The 20,616-nt window shown below is 44.6% G+C and overlaps 1 protein-coding gene across 1 annotated transcript in view; it reads left to right on the top strand.

Moving 5' to 3' along the window:
* epha6 (eph receptor A6) overlaps nucleotides 1-20,616 on the top strand; it is a gene marked incomplete at both ends in the record, with an annotated part of 290,917 nt that overhangs the window by 265,124 nt on the left and 5,177 nt on the right. The window contains 4 exons of the mRNA XM_080019501.1: nucleotides 6,869-7,054; nucleotides 14,707-14,768; nucleotides 18,746-18,955; nucleotides 20,213-20,362. Of these exons, the coding sequence (XP_079875627.1) occupies nucleotides 6,869-7,054; nucleotides 14,707-14,768; nucleotides 18,746-18,955; nucleotides 20,213-20,362 (608 nt within the window). The remainder of the gene's footprint in view (nucleotides 1-6,868; nucleotides 7,055-14,706; nucleotides 14,769-18,745; nucleotides 18,956-20,212; nucleotides 20,363-20,616) is intronic.

Below are 20,616 nucleotides of genomic sequence, written 5' to 3'. Positions count from 1 at the left end.
CCGACATGGATGAAGCCCAGCTTTCTTATCAGTTTGAGTTGGCCGAGTTACAGAACTGTGATGTTCTGAAAGACGCATTCAAGCCCAACAGTCTCATTGACTTCTATGGCGCCCTCCCAAATGACACGTACCCTAACATAAAAAAACACCCAATGAAGATGTTTACACTTTTTGGCAGCACGTATATCTGCAAGCAAACCTTTTCACACATGAAACACCTGAAAACTCAGATTAGATCAAGATTGACGGATAAACATCTGCATCAGTGGTTGAGACTGGCTGTGACTAGAAAGGAACCTGACATTGAACTTCTCACCAGCCAGATGCAGGCCCACAGTTCACACTGATGAACATACATAGGTAAGCTCTCTTTTCTGACTTGAATGAGTCATTCTGAGTATAAACAAATTTAATAATAATAAAATCTACTTGAATAAAATCCATCTCCACAACCATACTGGTAGTGAAATGTATTGTGCTGTGTAGGTGCTGTATCACTTAGTTTGGTTTCTCAGCCTGCTTGCTTTGTGGATTTCACAGGGAAGTTGAGGAGAGAGAGCTGCAAACAGCGGTGTCTACAAGCCTACTGGAACCTACAAAAGGATTATAAGGAAGGAACACAAGAACTTTGAGAGACTGCTCATATGAGTCATTTCAGTAAGAGATTCTGCTCTGACAACTAAGCTAAACTTTTACCTGTTAAGATTGTGCACGGCACAACAGAAAGTTAATGTCCAATGGACTTTTTTTCTGTGAAGATCCCAGAGAGGGTTTTTTGGTTATTATTTATTTCACAAATAGTGTTATTTATTTCCTGACTTTTTTTTCTGTGAAGATCCCGGAAAGGGTTATTAATATTTGGTTATGTGTGGCTTTCTGGAAAACAATAAATGTTTACGTTTAGGCACCCCTGCGATCGTCACACTTTTTCTGTTACAAACTGACCCCGGCCCCCATCAGAGAAGGGAAAAGTTATGTGGCCCTCACAGGAAAAAGTTTGGGTACCCCTGATCTACATCTTCAATACATTCACTTTGCCCCATAAAGAAAGGGAGAGGAACGACCTTGCTACACCCAATGAGATTTTCCTCAGCAGGGGTTCAAAGTTTTTTCCCACAATTTCACTCAATTGACAAGGAAATGCAAGGCCCAGATAACACATGCCCTCTTGGGGCCATTGAAATTACCCTGCTCAGAAGAATGACTCGGGGCAGTAGGAAGTCAGTGGAAGTGCTTCAAATAGTGATCAGTTCTCTTTTTTTCCAGAGAGCATCGAGAACAATTCAAGATTCAAGCGGTTTATTTGTCACATACATATACATACGTTCATGCATATATGCAGTGAAATGTCTTTGCAACACACCCGGAGATTATGCACAATAGTTACTTAACCGAACATAATAGCTCAACTAATTCTTACCTAGCTAACTAACTAAAACTAATTGAATGAGTCAATAGAATTAAGAAAAACTGGGATGGACTCCATCAGTAAAGTATCATCCGCATACAACATAAATTTGCGAACTGTATTCCCTAATCTGACCCCTGGGAAGGAATAATTTCCGTGTGTTACAGCTGCTAGCGGTTCCAGTGCTAGACAAAAAGTGGAGGAGAAAGATCTCAGCCTTGTCTAGTTCCTCTGCCTAATGTGAAATAAGAAGAAATAATTCAGTTTTTCTGCACTGCTGCCCTTGGTTGATTACACAGAATCTCAATCCATTTTATAAACATCTGACCAAAACCAAAGGCTCTAAGAGTGTGGAACAGGTATCTCCATTCCACACGATCAAACGTTTTTTCCGCATCCAGTGAAGAAAATTTAAGTCCTGGACTGATTATATATATATCATTATATCTATATCCAAAGTTCAAAGTTCAATGTGTTTTATTTGTCAAGTGTACAGTACAACACAAGGTCATTCGGTGCAATGAAATTCTTGGGGCATGACAGGCAACAACTACGTAGTGGACATAAAAAGATAATATAACAAGGCAAATATAAGGAGGAAATTAAAAAAATGTAATAAAATAAGAGCCGAATATAAAAAAAGTAGGAGTCTGGTTACAAATACGGGCAAGAGGTCGCAGTGTATGCACATACCATTAAAATAAGAAAATAATCCTAAAACGGAAACTAATAATTGGAACATTGTAGCAGTTCCAACAAAAATAGGTCAGTCTATTGCACAAGATATAGATATAAATATAAAGTGAAGTGCCGGTGGATATGTACATGTAGTTGTGGTGATGAACATTTCATTTACATAGGTGACTACAGATTTTGCAGGTTGAGAAGCCTGATGGCCTGAGGGTAAAAACTGTTCGTGAAATCTAGTAGTCCGTGGCCGGATACTCCGGTAACGTTTACCAGACGGCAGCAGCGTGAACAGTCCATACCCTGGGTGGCTGTATTCCTTTATGATTTTCCGTGCTATCCTAAGGCATCGTGTGCGGTAGACCATACCACCCATACCAGGTGGTGATGCAGCCAGTGCTTTCAATGGCGCTTCGGTAGAAGCTGGTGAGAGTCCTGACAGACATGCCAAACTTCTTGAGTCTCCTCAGGAAGAATAGGCGTTTTTGGGCAGTTTTTATTGCCGCGTCCGATTGCCTGGACCAGGAGAGGTCACCCCCCCCCGCTGTCGTTTCCTGTAGTCCATGATCATCTATTTAGTCTTGCAGACATTAAGAGAGATGTTGTTATCCTTGCACAATGTTGCCAAAACGCTGACCTCCTCCCTACTCATCGTTGTTGGAGATGAGACCTAGGATGCTGGTGTCGTCCACAAACTTAAGGATGGTGTTGGTGCTGCGCACCAACACACAGTCATGTGTGAACAGGGCGGTGACTGAGAACACAGCCCTGCGGGGCTCTGGTGCTCAGGGTCAGTGCAGAGGAGGAGAGGTTTCCCATTCTCACCACCTGGGGTCTGTCCGTCAGGAGGTCCAGGATCCAGTTACAGAGGGAGGTGTTAAGACCCAGGATCCTGAGCTGGGGAACAAGCTTAGTGGCAACAATTGTGTTGTGCTGAGCTGTAATCTACAAACAGCATCCTCACGTATGTGTTGCTCTTGTCCAGTTGGGAGAGGGTGGTGTGCACAGCCAGGGCGATGGCTTCGTCCGTAGATCTGTTCGGGTGATATGAAAATTGAAGGGGGTCCAGGAAGGAGGATCAGATGTGGGTTCTGACTAGCCGCTCAAAGCACTTTATGATGGTAGAGGTCAGTGCTATGGGCGACAGTCATTCAGGCAGGTGATGGGTTGTTTCTTCGGTACCGGGACAATGGTTGTCTGTCTGAAGCAGGTGGGGACTGTAGACTGGATCGGGGAGAGGTTGAATATGGAGGTGAATAACTCCGCTAGCTGGTCAGCGCACGCTCTGAGCACATGACCTGGAATGCCATTAGGCCCTGGAGACTTCCGAGGGCTTACTCTTTTAAGAGCACTCCTCATATCAGCCTGAGACAGGAACAGAGTGCAGTCACCCTGGTCCTCCGCTAGCTTTGCAGCCGGGATGGTGTTGCTCACCTCAAACCGTGCGTAGAAGGTGTTGAGCTCGTTGGGAAGAGAGGCGGCTGGCTGGGCATCACTCCTGTTTCTCCCTTTGTAGTCAGTGATGGTGCGCAGTCCACACCACATGTCTCTGGGGTCGGAACTGTGGTAGTCCGACACCAGCTTGTCCATGTAGTCTCTTTTGGCATCTCTCACAAACAATAGAAGCTGCCTCCAGTCCATTGATTGTGTGGCACGGTGGCGTGTGTGGCATGGTGGACCCCCCTCAAAAACATGCACACATCATCGTCTGACCAGCGATGAACACTTATCACCTGGTCCCCGGCGCGTCCACGTATGCTGCCCACTGCTCCTGGCTGTGCCCCCAGAGGAAGGACAAGCCAGGATGGGTTAAATGCAGAGGAACCAATTCACCGGCCACCATCAAAGCATGTGCATGTGTGTGTGTGTGCAAGCATGTGTTGTAGTGTGGTGGGTTGTGTGACAAATAAAGACTGTTTCTTCTCTGTTTCTACTCCATAAAGGTCCCCTAATGGGTACGTTTTATCGTCTGCGGGGGTATGTAGACTGCCGTGATTATAGCGGAGCTGAATTCCCACAGGAGGTAGAAGGGACGGACTATTATAGTTAAGAGTTCCAGGTCCAGAGAGCAGTGTTTTGAAACTACTGATCCAAACCCCAGCGAGAGTTAACCATAATTCAGACCCCACAGCCTCTGCGTTTACCTGACTGAGATGGAAGATGGAAAATGTAGATGGAAAATCCAGCCAGAGTAACAGCAGAGTCAGGCACCGTAGTGTCTAGCCAGGTTTCTGTGAACACCAGCACACAGCAGTACGCGATGTCCCCCTGGAAGTTAATCCGTGCGTGTAGTTCGTCCATTTTATTGTCCAGAGATTGAACATTTGCCAGTAAAATGCTCCGTAGCGGCGGATGGCAGTATCTCGTCCGAGATCTGCAGCGAATTTTGGCACGTCTAGCTGGTTGCGGTGGGGTGGGCCTTGCCCTTGCGTGGGGCACTGGTTGGCGTGGGGGCCCTACTGACTCACCTGCGGGGTGGTTCGGGAGGGTTGTCGGTCTGTTGGCGCCGGGCCCTCTATTGGGGCCAGGCGTGGGTGTTGCCCCGCAGGCTTCCGGCTTCTCTGGGGGCTGAGTGGTCTTCTGTGGCTGCTGGGTAGGGTTCTCTGGGCTTTCCTGTCTGTGGGATTTCTGTACAGCCATGGGCCACTGGGTGCCTTCGGGACATTTCCGCTGCTTGGAGGCGCGGAACAAGTCCCATACACTCACTGGTGGACATTATTCATACACACACACATACACACACACACACACACACACACACACACACACAAACACGCACACATACAGGCGGTCTCATCACAGGCAAGCACACACCACCAGCACCTGCTTTTAACACCCCGATGCCCTCCTGGTCCTGATCCCTCCCCTTTCTTCCCTCACTTACTGCCATAACTATGACTAGAAGAGACCACGTGCCGAATTGCTGCTCCAGTTTCCCTGGATTTGATTAACTCCATACATGTCGATACATATTGTCTTCCAACATTTCTATGTTCATGTTTTTTCATGTACATGTTGTTGTTTGGTTCTCTGTTTATTTGTCTCACCCGTGGTGATTCTCCCCCTCTTGGAGTAGTGATTTGCTGTATAAAGAACAAAACATGGTTAGATCATTCAGATGGAAAATTGGTGGCAGTTCTGTGTAACAAAAAGCTGTGCTCTTGTCATTCCACAGGTCATCCACAGGACAGAGTTATTGCAGCAGTTCTTGATGATTAAAGCATGAATAAAGATTGGCATTGCAGGTTGAGAAGTTGAACTCTGTTCTAGGTGCAATGGCATACAAATACTCTGTATTGTATGCCCAGCATGCTGACAGCACAGGTTAAAAAATATATATAATAAAAATAATATAATAATAATATTCACACAATTATTTATAAAAATTTCAACCACTAACCTTAATTGACACTACCACACCTTTTAAAGCACATGTCCAGAGCTTTACAAAACAGTTGACCTTATTTTGGTAGCTCTTTTAATTACTGAGATATAGCCCTTCAAAGGTGACCTCTGGTCGAGGTTCAAAGGGTGACCGATCGTGGACTTTAGGGTCATTTGGCAGCTTTCGAGTTTGTCTTATTTGTTTTTGTTTTTTTGCATCATTTGGAAGTGGAGAATCAGAGCTTCCAAACAAGGTGTCACTTGTGCAAATCAAGCAAATATTTTTAAAGCTATGACTTGTTAATGACAAGGGTGTGGCAAACCGTGTTTCGGAGATAATCACCTCCCACGTTTTACCCGCACTAGGTTCATTCAGCCAGCTCCCAGAATGCAAATGGGGTTGGCTTCCGCCACCCGCTTCGCATAATCCATAACGATACTGAGAAGTAAGTTTTCACAGACAAGTGAGACCAAAACACCCCCGTGCTGCGCTTTAACCATCTGTTTACAGAAGTGATGTAGGTGCGTGACGTCAAGGGTTCTTCTTCTTCGCGTGTGTGTAAAAGTAGTATTTAAAGGTTGAATTCTATCAAAACAGTTTGACATTGTGACTTCATATTACTTGAAATATGGATGAATGATCTTCACCTGGAAGGTCGTTTTAAAGGAAACCATCGATCCGCATTGTTCAGCGCTGTTCCGCGTCTCGGTAAGTGAACTGTGTTTCCCCATGTTATCTAACGGGAATATTTAACCCACGGTTTAACATTTTTCTACTATTTATAAATCAAACTTGGTTTTAAAAATACGTTGAGAGATTAAAAAAAAAACCACAAAGGAACACAAATCTGGAAAAATCGAATTTTCGTTCAAGAAAGGTTTTGTCAACTTATTTGGCTGCTCTTTGCGATTTTAGAAATGTGCGAGATGGCGGCTTTGCTGTGGTGGGACACATATGTTAACCTACAAAATTTGGTTTTGTTCTACGACAAAGTAAAAAAATATATATTCTAAACCATTTCGATTGTGAATGGTCTGGGAATACAGTCTTTTTTACTGTAAGATTACTGTCACAGTGTCAGGACCCTCCGGCACAGAAACACAGACGATGGTGTTTCAGACACAGTTTATTGAAGAGAGGGGGCTAAGAGGCTTCTGTCTATGTGTGGGGATAGGGGTTTTACCTGTTGCTCGTTAGACCAACTAACGAGCAACAGGTATGCAGCCACACTGATCCTCGGCACAATTACCTAGACCCAGGACAGGGGTGGCTGTTCAAACCACACTATTCCCACACCACAATTATTATTTTCTGTAAGTTGCTTTGGACAAAAGCGTCTGCTAAATGTATACTCGTCTGTTCTCTCACTTTGTCTCTGACTGTCGCAGGGGAATTTGGCGAGGTGTGCAGCGGACGCCTGCGGATGCCCAGCAAGAAGGAGATCGCGGTCGCAATCAAAACGCTGAAGGGTGGCTACATGGAGCAGCAGAGGCAGGACTTCCTGCGGGAGGCATCCATCATGGGACAGTTTGACAACCCTAACATCATCAGGCTGCAGGGTGTGGTCACCAAAAGTAAGGGGGGGGGGGGTTATTAAAAGGTGAGAGGTTTGTGTCCTGAGTGCATGGAAGTTTTTCTAGTGTACACCAAGTATCAGAAGAGACTAAAAGCCCAAGTCACTGCTTTTTCAAGAGCCAGAATTCCTGGGTGTTACATTACATTACATTGCATTGATCAGACGCTTTTATCCAAAGCGACTTACAATCATCAAACACCGACGGACGCAGCCATCAGGAGCAATTAGGGGTTAAGTGTCTTGCTCAAGGACACTACAGCATGCTAGCAGGAGGAGCCTGGGATCGAGCCAGCAACCTTTAGATTACTAAACGACCAACTCTACCTCCTGAGCTACCATCCCCATACCCCATACCACCCCCATGTTGAGCAACACCAGTCGATTGCAGGGTCACACCCGTTCACTCACACCTAGGGGCATAAAGCCTGGCCCACACTACAATATTTTTACAATCTTAACAGATGTTGCAAATGTGACAGACCCAACACATAACGACATATCATAATAAATGTAACAATTTTGTTCCTATACTGTGTGGAGCGTAATTATTTGCCCAAATAGCACACCACACACTGACAGATTCCATTGACCAACAACCAGAGTTCTAATCTGGCGACGCCACACAAGATTTGACACGGAGGTGTGGCTACGTGGGATTACCAGAGTCTCGACTCCCAAAAATCTTGCCCAATCAACATGAGAGATGACATTAGAGGAAACAAAAATAGTGGGCAACGGGCTAGAACTAGTGATGCAACTTTTTATTGCAGCATGAATATGGACTATGTACATTGTGTACTTTGTGTTTTATAGCGTTTGCATTTGCGTCCATGGCACCTGCTGTCCTCGGGGTTCCCCCCGCACTACAGAATATTGGATCATAAATATTGAACATGTTTAATACTTGCGATTTGCAATTGATGCTGCCAGGATGGACTTCTGAGCAGATTGGGGAAATAAAAAGCGCATGTAACAAACCTCACATCACAGGATAATCTGGCATGATAATCTTTAGAACCATCTAAAAAAAATCGGGACTTTGCTCACAATTATCAGAAGTGGGGAATCTGCCCAAAAATCGGCTTTATTATCTTCTAGTGTGCACCCTGCTTAAGTTAGCATCTTCAATAATCGTAGCTTGCGTGTCCTTGGAGAGGGGAGCAAACCAGAGCACCCAGTGGAAACCTTTTGAAAGTTGACCTGTCTCATCGAACACCTTTGCATGAGACAGGCTAAGACAGCTATTTGAATGGTGTGTCTTTGTGTGTGTGTGTGTGTGTGTGTGTGTTTGTGTGTGTGTGTATGTGTGTGTGTGTGTGTGTATGTGTCTGTGTGTGTGCGTGTGCGTGCATGTGTGTGTGTATGTGTACCAAAACTGTGTGACGACAGTGTGTGGGAAGTTGTTCACGAGTTCTTTTTTTACGGAGATCACCCAACACAACATATGGCGGTTTTTACAGTGAGTGTATAATGTGAGACAGGGCTGTGAATATTAATGCCTCCCCCCTGGAGGACTAACTACCCTTCTTCCTACACCCCCCCCCCCTACCCATCCTACCACTCCACCCCAAATTTTGGTAAAAAAAAGGGACTCTTCTCCCTCGAAACAGCTGGTTCTCAGTGACATTGGATGAAATTTATATGGGAATGAAGCTTTGTCGTCGACTTCAACTGGACTTCAGTTCATTATTTATACAGTATGTTTTTACAGTGAATGCGTATTGCGTACACCAGTGGTCCCCAAACTAAGGCCCGCGGGCTGGATACAGCCCACCTCCACATTTGGTCCGGCCCCCTGAACAATACAGAGACGCATTATGATTTTTTTTTCAGTCTGGCCACGCGAATCCTAGACTAGCCCCTGTCAAATAGAACGGAATAATGGCGAAAAGGTTAGGTAAGAGAAAAATTTACTCAGAATGCAGGGTATTTAACCTGCAGTGGTCAAACGATTATTTTTTTTTGTTCAATGCAAAGAAAAGGCTGTTTGTCTCATCAGTCAAGAGGCGGTGGCGGTATTCAAAGAATACAATCTGCGCCGACACTATGAATCCTGTCACAAAGACAAGTATGATAACTTGCAAGGCCAAATGCGAGCAGACAAACTCTCAAAGCTAAAAAGTGGACTGTTAGCTCAGCAGAATACATTTGTACGCCAAGCTCAGCTGAACCAGTCATCCGTTCGGGCCAGCTTTCAGGTTGCTCAACTGATTGCAAGCAGCGGTAAACCTTTCACTGATGGAGAGTTTGTCAAGAAATGTTTGAATGCTGTCACGGAAGAGGTGTGTCCCATGAAGAAAGATGTCTTTAATGCCGTGAGTCTGTCGCCGAGTACAATCACCAGACGCATTGAAGAAATCGGGGGTAATGTATATGCCCAGCTGCAGCAGAAGACGAAAGAATTTGACTTTTTTTCATTAGCACTGGATGAGAGCATGGACGTGCAAGACACAGCGCAGCTGCTCATTTTTATTTGTGGAGTTAGCGCAAACTTTGAGATGTGCAAGGAGCTGGCAGCCCTTCAAAGTCCCAAAGGGACTACAATGGAGGAGGATTTTTTCGGCAAAGTATGCTAAACCATGGAAGAGTTGAACCTAAACTGGTCAAAGCTTGCCAGCATCACGACTGACGGGGCTCCTAGTATGGTGGGCGCTTCTCGGGGTCTAATAGGACGCATGAACCGGGAGATGGAAGAACGGGGTCTCACTGCCCGCTACAAGTCCACTGCCAAATTCACCAGCAAGCACTGTGCTGCAAAGTGTTGAAGTGGGATTCTGTCATGAAGGTTGTGGTGTCATGCATAAACTTCATCAGAGCAAAGGGACTTAAACACAGGCAGTTCCAACAATTCCTGTCTTAACTGGAGTCTGTGCACGGTGATATGTTGTACTACACAGCGGTCCGATGGTTGAGCCGGGGCAGAGTTTTGAGGCCTTTTTACGAGCTGCTACCTGAAATTAAAGCATTTCTTCATTCAAAAGACAAAACGGTCCCAGAGCTGATTGACCCAGAATGGAAATGGCACCTCGCATTTTTAACAGATGTGACAGAAATGCTGAACAGCCTGAACTTGCAGCTACAAGGCCAGGGGAAACTCGTTTGCGACATGTATTCTCACATAAAAGCATTTGAGGTGAAACTTGCGCTGCTTTTGGAACAAGTGAAAAAGCACAAATTCATCCATCTCCCTGCTACCCAAAACCTCTCTGCAGAGAACCCAGCAGTCCCATTCCCAGCTAAAAAGTGTGTGGAAGCACTGGAAATGCTGAAGGCGGAGTTCGGTGTGCGATTCCGGCAACTACATGTTAATGCAAGAGAAGTCCGTCTTTTCCAGAACCCGTTTCTTGCCGACATCGATGAAGCCCAGCCTTCTTGTCAGTTTGAGTTGGCCGAGTTACAGAACTGTGATGTTCTGAAAGACGCATTCAAGCCCAACAGTCTCATTGACTTCTATGCCGCCCTCCCAAACGACACGTACCCTAACATAAAAAAACACTCAATGAAGATGTTTATACTTTTTGGCAGCACGTATATCTGCGAGCAAACCTTTTCACACATGAAACACCTGAAAACTCAGATGAGATCAAGATTGACAGATGAACATCTGCATCAGTGGTTGAGACTGGCTGTGACTAGAATGGAACCTGACATTCAACTTCTCACCAGCCAGATGCAGGCCCACAGTTCACACTGATGAACATACATAGGTAAGCTCTCTTTTCTGACTTGAATGAGTCATTCTGAGTATAAACAAATTTAATCATAATAAAATATACTGGGATAAAATCCATCTCCACAACCATACTGGTAGTGAAATGTATTGTGCTGTGTAGGTGCTGTATCACTTAGTTCGGTTTCTCAGCCTGCTTGCTTTGTGGTTTTCACAGGGAAGTTGATGAGCGAGAGCTGCAAACAGCGGTGTCTACAAGCCTACTGGAACCTACAAAATGATTATAAGGAAGGAACACAAAAACTTTGAGAGACTGCTCATATGAGTCATTTGAGTAAGAGATTCTGCTCTGACAACTAAGCTAAACTTTTACCTGTTAAGATTGTGCACGGCACAACGGAAAGTTAATGTTCAATGGACTTTTTTTCTGTGAAGAACCCAGAGAGGGTTGTTTGGTTATTATTTATTTCATAAATAGTGTTATTATATATTTCCCAACTTTATTTTTTCTGTGAAGAACCCAGAGAGGGTTATTTGGTTATTATTTATTTCATAAATAGTGTTATTTATTTCATTAATAGTGTTATTATTTATTTCCTGAGTTTTTTTCTGTGAAGATCCCGGAACGGGTTTTTAATATTTGGTTATGTGTGGCTTTCTGGAAAACAATAAATGTTTACGTTTAGGCACCCCTGCGATCGTCACACTTTTTCTGTTACAAACTGACCCCGGCCCCCATCAGAGAAGAGAAAAGTTATGTGGCCCTCACAGGAAAAAGTTTGGGTACCCCTGGCGTACACAATGCACACAATGACTCCATACGTGTTGGCCGAAGCTCACATATTCCATCTACATCTCCATATCGATATATTCTATCGAGAGACTTTTCTTTATATTTGTTTTTCATTTTTGGTTGTGTTCTTCATCCTTCCTTACTTTGCTCATCGGACAGGGTGCCTCTTTTTGCCACCCTCTTCCTTTCCTTCCCCCTCCTCCTTCCCTGCCTTGCTGCATCCATCTGTCATTCTTCAGAGACTAATTAAGGAGAGGCATTGTGCTGTGACTGTCATTTACCACAGTGGGTGCCAGCAAACAGGTGTGATTTCTTTCCTTCATGGTTCCCTATATAATTTTCCAAACCTTGCTAATTAGTTCAGTAAGGTGCTTTTTATTTACCTCTGTGGAATATCATCCTCTGTATTTATTCAGAAAAAAATGACCTTTGCACCGCGTAAAAAAATTGCAATGTCAAATGAGAAAAGAAACAAGAAAGAAATTAAGCTTCTCAGTAACATTGGATCATTATAGTTTTATAAGTCCACAAACTTCTGCACTGTTTAAATAAGGAAAGGTGTCTTGAAAATGTCTTTCAGCATGAGAACCCAGATAAAAAGGGACTTGTTTTTTACTTCAAGAAATGCCTAGAATTAGCTTTGTATTCCTTTTTTTTCAAGGTAAGTTAGTCAAAGGAATATGTTCTCAGTTCTAGCTTTATAAACAGTACAATTCTAGCACAATCAATTTAACTCAGAAGAGAAATTTCAAAATTTTCTTGCTCTAGGTTTCATTTATTTAGGTCCATTGTGTAAAAAGCTTAACGATATGTCTCTTGTATATGTGAAAATATGCATATACTGTATACTTTCAAGATACCTTTTGCGAATAATTGTAAATGTTCGTTAAGGCCCTTAAGGTTTCAACGTTGTAGGTTTATCGAACTTGATCACTGGTAGCCTCTGTATTTGAGATCTGGCTGAGACGAAGTTACATCCTTACCCTGCTCATTTATGAGTCTCCATCCATCAATCCATCCATCAATCCATCTATCTGTCCGTCAGTTTGTCCACCCATCGCATTGCTTTTCGAGCCTGCCTTCTAATATATATTCAGACCTTCTTCCCTTTCTGTGTGTATTAAGTGATCACTCAAAATACACAAAGGGTTAAAAACAGTTGCTGAACCTGTGCTGAAACGTCTAGGTTGAGCAGGCAACCACGGTTTCCTGAGGAGGGACCAGATCTCCTGGCCCCTCCTCACCCTTTGTCAGCTAGGCAAAGGCTACCCCGCTGAAGAGTGGGATGGTCATAGCGTCCGGGCGCGGAGCTCCGGCCTAGAACTCCCCGTCCAGCATGGACACAGCCGTGTCTGGGACTGCTACGGTGGGGAGGCCCAGCTTACTATCTGCATGCTGGGAGACCTCCAGGAGCTCGGCCTAAAGAAGCATTGGGGGGACCAGGGCCGAGGACAGGCTGGAGCTCGCCAGGAAGCTGGGGAGCCTCCGCCCCTTGCTCGCCTCGTCGGAGTCCGACGACTCCGTCTCGGCCCCGAAGCCTATCCCCTGCTGCAGCTCCTCCGTGATGTAATTCGGGAAGTAGACTGCAGGGGGTGTGGGAGCCAGGCTAACACTAGGAGTATCGGCGCCACAAAAAGGGACCAGCTCCTACGCTAATGCTAGCAGGGGGATTGGACTCATACTCCATCCCTCCTCTGCTGGCTTCTTCCTTGCTCCAGCATGCCGCCCTAACCCAACCCTAACCCAGCATTCTCTTGAAGGTAGCCAGGGAGAGCTGGGCGCAGGCTGAGCACTCGACGGTGTCCTCCAGGGGTGCCGCCTCGGTGTGCTGCCTACTCAGGCACGCGGCGTAGGCCTGATGCCTTTTTCCCTGCGGTTTCCGCAGTCTGGATACGACCTCCTCGATGCCATGACTATTTTTTTTGGAGGAAAAAGGAGCGTTATGGAGATATAAAGAATGAATGTTAGAATATACTGCCTCACCGAATGGTACTCCAGCCTTTAATTCACACCAACTCAAGCCAGTGGGATCCGAGGGGTGCAGCAGGTGTGGAAATACAAGATCTCATAGTTGATTATTCTTACGTGAAGTAAGAAAAGAGGAGGAAGTGGAGGTCGAGCCGCAGACAGAAGCACAGCGTTGTCACTTCCTCTTCAGGTGTGAATGCAGAGTGTTTCGATTGGATTACGTGATCTGATGATCAACCCCATGAGTAAAAGATCACAGTCCCTGCGATAGAGAACGAAAAGTTATCCAGCAATGGACAATCAAATTTTCTTTTGAACAATAGCAGGATGTCACCATCGCATCATTTTTTTAAATTTCTTGACTATTGGGATCTCATCGACCAACATTTTATCTTTTTGGTTAAATGTGACGATTTGAACTGACCCGGAGTTATTCTTTTAACACTAAATCTGTCCTAATTGGCAATCAGTGGAATCAATTTGCTGTGCAAAAGTAGAGCGATGAATTGTGGGGGAAAGGTGTGCAAAAAAGTGGGCAAAGGTGAAAGATTGATGAGCATCATGTTTGTGCAAGAAGTGTATCCGCTGTTTTGGAATGAGTTAACAAAGACAATGGAGTGGATGTTTGGAGCCATGTGGAAGAGGTGTGTGGATTTGTTGTTACAGAGAGGGTAAACCCAATGTTTGGAGCTGAATAGGAGGAAACAACTGGCCTGATTCACAACTTTTTTCTGAAATGAAATTATTTTTCTTTACTTTTCTTCTGGAGAAGAGTCAATGAAAAAGAGTCCCTTCATTTTGTGCTTGCTTCAGAAATTGTGACACTGGATGCTCATGTCAGCTCATGCTGGTTTACAAAAATCGGACACTGTGTCAACACCATAGAAGCAAAAAATATGGAGTAAGTACCCTGAAAGAGAAGACCTGATTGCTCTTTTTGAACATATCTGCACTGAAGACACACTCTCCACATGGGACAATTAGCTTACTTGGGAAAGTACTCCTGATCCCCAGCTTGGTTTTCTTACCACTAAAACCCAGGATTTAACATTAACATTAGCATTCACTTAGACGGATGGTTCTAATACAAGGCTCATAATAACTGAATATGTAAAAGTGGATGAAAAATATCTGTCTTTTGTAGCTGTTCAGATCTCATCTTATGTCTGCCCAATACCATATCGATGTTGGTTTGTCATCTTTGTTTGTGTGACTGCAGGTAGGCCGGTGATGATTGTGGTGGAATACATGGAGAATGGATCCCTTGACTCCTTCTTGAGGGTGAGTTTTTGCAGTGATACAGACATATCTCCTCCTAGATACGTCTGTTACTAGGATGCGTGAAATGCAGAGAAATGCATTTCATCCCTCAGTACTTGTACTCTGTGTAACGACAATTAGTTGAATCGAATCCAATATTTTTGTGGTGCGTCAAAAATGTGTTTTTATTCTAAGTTTAAGTACAGTTTATATTCAGCAGTACAAGTGTAAAAACACTTGTAAATACTACTTATAAAGAAAACTCAATTTGGTCCTCATCTGACAGCCAACAGAAGATTTTCAACAGAAGAAGGGTGATACCAATGTACAATGGTCCATGGCTTGTATTTTGGCTTGACATCACAGGCTTTACTTTCCTCTGCCAGACCACAGGAATGTTATACATCCCCTGTCAACATGCCCTTTTGCCCTTTGATGTCCATGTTGCCCTTTTTATCAGACAGTTTTTGGGGGGGGGGGGGTTTTGGGGGGGGGGGGGGTTAAGCGTGAATGGGCATAGAGATAGTGGATTTTCTGGGCAAGATACGCATATTTATGAGGAACGCATCCTAATTAAAACAGTTTGCTACGTTTTCTTATTGAAGGAAAGAAAATTCCACTGTGGGTAATGAAGACACTTCATCAGTCACTCTCTTAAATGAATTAAATGTAAATATAAATCCTAAATATAAATCTGGAATGTAAATATAAATCTGAAATTTAAATATTAAATATAAATATTGAATTTGAATCCAAATATAAATCCTATATCTTAAACTTTATTATAAATCTTTAATGTAAATCGAAATCTAAAGCATAAATAGAAACCTTAAATTGAAATCCGTAATCTAAATCTAAATCCAAAATCTAAATCCGAAATCTTGGGTTTGACCAAACGCCGTACATCCTTGCCCTCTACTTTGCTGGTATTCCCATAACACTATATTACCACTAGTCTGAGTGCAATAGTAAATTCTTGAAAAGCTTTCACTGTATGTACAGCGTCTTCGACACCCACTAGCCTTTCAGCGCAAATGTATGTGATTGTTCCAGTTCTGTTTCTCTGCACCAGTCATTATAAACCAAGGGTAATTAAACCTACCTATGTTTTCCAGTTGAGGCTTATGTGGTGTGGGGATGGTCTGGTTTGAGCAGCCACATCTGACCTGGACCTGGGTGATGAGGATCAGAGTGGCTGCATACAAACGGCTCATTGGTTGTTCTAACGAGTAGCAGGTAAAACCCCTATCCCCACACACACTCAGAATAGGAGCCTGTGTCATGACTCGTGCCTGTCTGCTCCTGGGCTAATTCTAGCTGGCCCACTCTCTACAATAAACTGGTGTTTACAACCCCCCATCTTCTGTCTGAGTGTCATGGCTCACTCGATATAACCTGTCCCTAGTCACCAAAAAATACGGTAGAGTGAGTACAGCATCTGGGTGCATCAATACCGATCATGAATGCACTCCCTCGGTCTCGTCAACGCGTCAAACCCTGGCCAATCCGTACCCAAAATCAGGGAGTGCGACAGGCCGGAACTAACCGCAGCCTGTACTCTATGCTTCTTTCCCTTGTAACGGATTTCGAGCCAGACCATTGGATACGTGTGATAAATTCCCATGCACACAACGAACCTCCACTTGTGACGCCTTCACCACAGCCCCAGGTCGAACCTGGCATTGCTGGACCATCATCAGGGAACAGCCAAGTCCAGCAAAGCCTGATGTCTATCCGCTTGTAGCCTTACAGGTACTTGGTAGGCCCCTTCGCGATCGGGGGAGGGGTCTGGCGGGCTAGCAAACCGGACCACCTGGCCGAGTTCCATTCGGGGGCTGTCCCGGCGGTCGTGGCCGGGCTGCCCGCAGTGATCGCACCCCTGCCCAGACGTCTGCGCAGCTCACTGATTTCCCGTGGCAGCTCCGCCCTTGGAGCTGTTGGGAGAGGGGACAACACGGGAAGGGAAGAGAGTGTCCCGCAGCACCACAGGACCTGGCTGGTAGACATCTGCCCTCCCCCGGGCAGGAGGGGGATCGTGCGGGAAAGAAAGGTGGCCTTTTCCGACGCCCGTGGGTGCAGCGGAGCCCTGGCCCTTCCCCTCCCGGTACAGGGACGGGCTGGGGAACCGGTGAATCCCGCGTGGGTCCTGGGGTCCGATGCGGGTCTGGTCCTCTGGCCGGCTCCGAGTCGGCCAGGGGTCGGCGGCGGGTCGGCGGCGGGTCGGCGGCGGGTCGGCGGCGGGCCGGCGGCCAGTTGCGGCGTGTTCCCAGGAGCTCACGTTGGTGAGGACGCTCTCAAACTGGCAGTGGAGGAAGCTCCTCCTCCAGGTCCGTGAGGCGTTTCCGCAGCCAGCGGATCGGCTCCGGGGCGCCTTTCAATCGGCACCCTGCCCCTCCCGAGTCCCTGTTCAGGTGTCACTTGTGGGAGTCTCTGTACAAAGGTAGGGGTTTGGGGAGGGAAATGGAGTTTGTTGTATGTTCATTCATTATTTTCATTGTATTGCTTATACAATGAACATAAATAAGAAAATGGTAGTATATGGAAAAACTTAAAATATACAATAAACAATAAATATAAAGTCAATTGTACACAATACAAATTATGTCAATATACACTAAACATAATAATAAACAACAAATATAACCTAAAATAACAGAAAAACAATAAAAGATACAAATGAAAAAGACCAAAAGAAAAAGGTCCAAAAATTAAATATACTGTCTTGTAAAATAGCTTGTGAAATAAATAGTGACCCAGAAAGATGACTATGAGATAACTTATGACTACGTTATTGAAATAACTAAGCCAGCATCCTGGCTTTGTCCACTAATAGCAAGTAGTTTGTCCATTAATAGGCTATAACTATTTACTATTCAATAAAAGTTTGGTAAAACTGAATAGAAATTAGTTATTATCCTATATTTATTATCCTATTTCTAATGCTCCAACTCTTCGTTGTATTTTCATTTTCTAATAGCAGGGGTTCCCATCCACTAGACCAGTGCCGGGCAGCGGGGCATTTGCCACTGGTCCTTGAGAAGGCGGCCCTGTTTACCCTGTGTTTATATTTTTTTGTTTGTTTGTTTTTTTGTTGTTTTTTTGGCAAAGCACCATCAGAGCGATTTAAAATCAAAAACAAGTGAGCGAACAGTGTGTTTTTATGGTAGATGAGAGTCCGTTGATAATAATAATGTTGGGAACTCCTGTCTTAGAGCATACACAGATTAGCCACAACATTAAAACCACCACTAATATCCTCTTATATTGTGTAGGTCCCCCCCATGCCACCAAAACAGCTCTGACCCGTTGAGGCATGGACTCCACAAGACCTCTGAAGGTGTCCTGTGGTATCTGGCACCAAGACATTAGTTGCAAGTCCTGTAAGTTGCAAGATAGGGGCCCCATGAATCGGGCTTCTTGTTCCAGCACATCCCACAGATGCACGATCGGATCGGACCCTAACCCTGGCCATCCACATGATGTAAAAGAAAACGTGAATCATCAGACCAGGCCAACTTCTTCCATTGCTACATGGACCAGTTCTGACATTCACTTGCCCATTGTAGGCGCGTTCGGCAGTGCACAGGGGTCAGCATGGGCACTCGCAGCTTGCTGCATATGAGGCTGTGTAGCCGCATACCAGTCTGCAGCTGCAATGCACGGTGTGTTCTGGCACCTTTTATCATAGCCAGCATAATTTTGTTCAGCAATTTGTGCTACAGTAGCTCTTCTGTAGGATCAGATCAGATCCTTACGCTTGCCAAATTTTCCTGCTTCCAACACATCAAATCCAAGAAATGACTGTTCACTTGCTGCCTAATATATCCCACCCCTTGAAAGGTACCACTGGAACGAGATGATCAATGGTATTCACTTCACCTCTCAGTGGTTTTAATGTTGTGGGTGATCGGTGTACATTCTTTGTGTGCTTACATTCTGTACTTCCTCCCTTTATAGACAAACTTCTGTTGTCCTTTCTGCACCCCCTTCCCCCTCAGCAGCATGACGGCCATTTCACGGTGATCCAGCTTGTGGGTATACTCCGTGGCATTGCCTCGGGAATGAAGTATCTGTCGGACATGGGCTACGTTCACCGTGACCTAGCGGCGCGCAACATCCTGGTCAACAGCAACCTGGTGTGCAAGGTCTCCGACTTTGGCCTGTCTCGGGTCCTAGAGGATGACCCAGAGGCGGCCTACACCACTACGGTACACGTCCCGCCCCAATCCTTCAACCTCCGAAGATAAGGCAGGGAGATTTCAAACACAACCGGCCTCTACGGTGGCAAAACTGTCGCCACTGTAATTGACTTATTTCTTAAGTCATATGTGTGACAATCATCAACCAGTTCAGTCAAAATGAAGTGGGTGGAAACGGATGATAGAATTGGGAATTATATTAGTTCTGGCTGTGAAAGGAATGGCTTAAAATGCTTTAAAGGTTGTGATTCACAATAAAACAACTTGAAGCTGTGTCCACTCAGCAGCGTTACCGTAATATTTGTCTTTCGCAATGAGGAATTTGTCAGCTGAGTACACTGATGAAACGCAATCGGAAAAGTTCCAGTGAGCCACGCATTAAGGAAGTAACATGAACCTAAAACCGCTTGCACCGTTTTTCTGTATAGGTGCTGTATAGACAAATCTCTCTTCTCCCCCCATCTCTGTGAGTGAGAACTGTTGACAGCTTCGTGGTATACAACACCGGGGGTTGTGCAGGGCTTACTCTTACTCTTACTCTTTCTCTTACCGAATGAAGTGCTGGATTTGCATCTGTCATTTTCTGCTCCACAACAGAGTCTGGTTCAGAGGTCAGGGGAGAGGGGAGGAGAGTAGAGAAGAGAGGAAGGTAAGGAAAGGAGAGGAGATGAGAGGAGAGGACAGAATGGAGGGATTTTTTTTCTTTATTTTAGGTTGTTTATTCTTGTTGTTAGTAAAGATTAACCAGTTAATAAAATAAAATGGTTTGAAACCCACTAGATGTACATAAAATAGCTCCCGAGTCTACAGTATGCAGAGTTCTGTAGGAAAGTCAAGTACGGTTTATTTATCAGTGGACTTCATAGGCCCATGATTGGCGAGGGGAGAATTAGACAATGATAACTTTGTTTTTTGTTTTTTTTATTTAATTCAACCTATATTTACCAGATAATCAAAATAAGATTAGAGATCTTGGGAGGATAAGGAGCACACACACATAACTCTCAGCCAAAACCTAAATTGGGTTCAGTAATGAAAAATATGTTTTAAAATAGGCTTTAAAAATGTTTTATTTAAATAAAAACTTTAAATAAAATTTAAGGATCTATTTTGTAAACATATATACAGTATAATGATAGTAAACCATATATAATGTGTGTGTGTGTGTGTGTGTGTGTGTGTGTGTGTGTGTGTGTGTGTGTGTGTGTGTGTGTGTGTGTGTGTGTGTGTGTGTGTGTGTGTGTGTGTGTGTGTGTGTGTGTGTAGGGTGGCAAGATCCCTATCCGATGGACTGCACCAGAGGCCATCTCGTACAGGAAGTTCTCTTCGGCCAGCGATGCGTGGAGCTACGGCATTGTTATGTGGGAAGTGATGTCATACGGGGAGCGGCCCTACTGGGAGATGTCCAATCAGGATGTGGGTACCACAAGCTTTACACCGTATGAATCCATACGTCGAAGCCTCCCTTGCTCGCAAAGAGTGCACAAAATAATAAATACACACAAGTAATTTATACGTTATTGATTATATTTGTACTTTATTTGTTATGTTTCTACATTTATTTCTAATGACAATGTGACACCCAACATTAACCTTAATAAGATCATTATTATATAACTTACTAAGGTTGCAATAATGCTAGTTACGGCAGTTGCTTAGAAACAGTGGTT

The sequence above is a fragment of the Zeus faber genome (genome assembly GCF_960531495.2).
Source record: "Zeus faber genome assembly, chromosome: 18".
NCBI lineage: Eukaryota > Metazoa > Chordata > Actinopteri > Zeiformes > Zeidae > Zeus > Zeus faber.
This window is presented reverse-complemented; position numbering and strand designations above follow the sequence as displayed.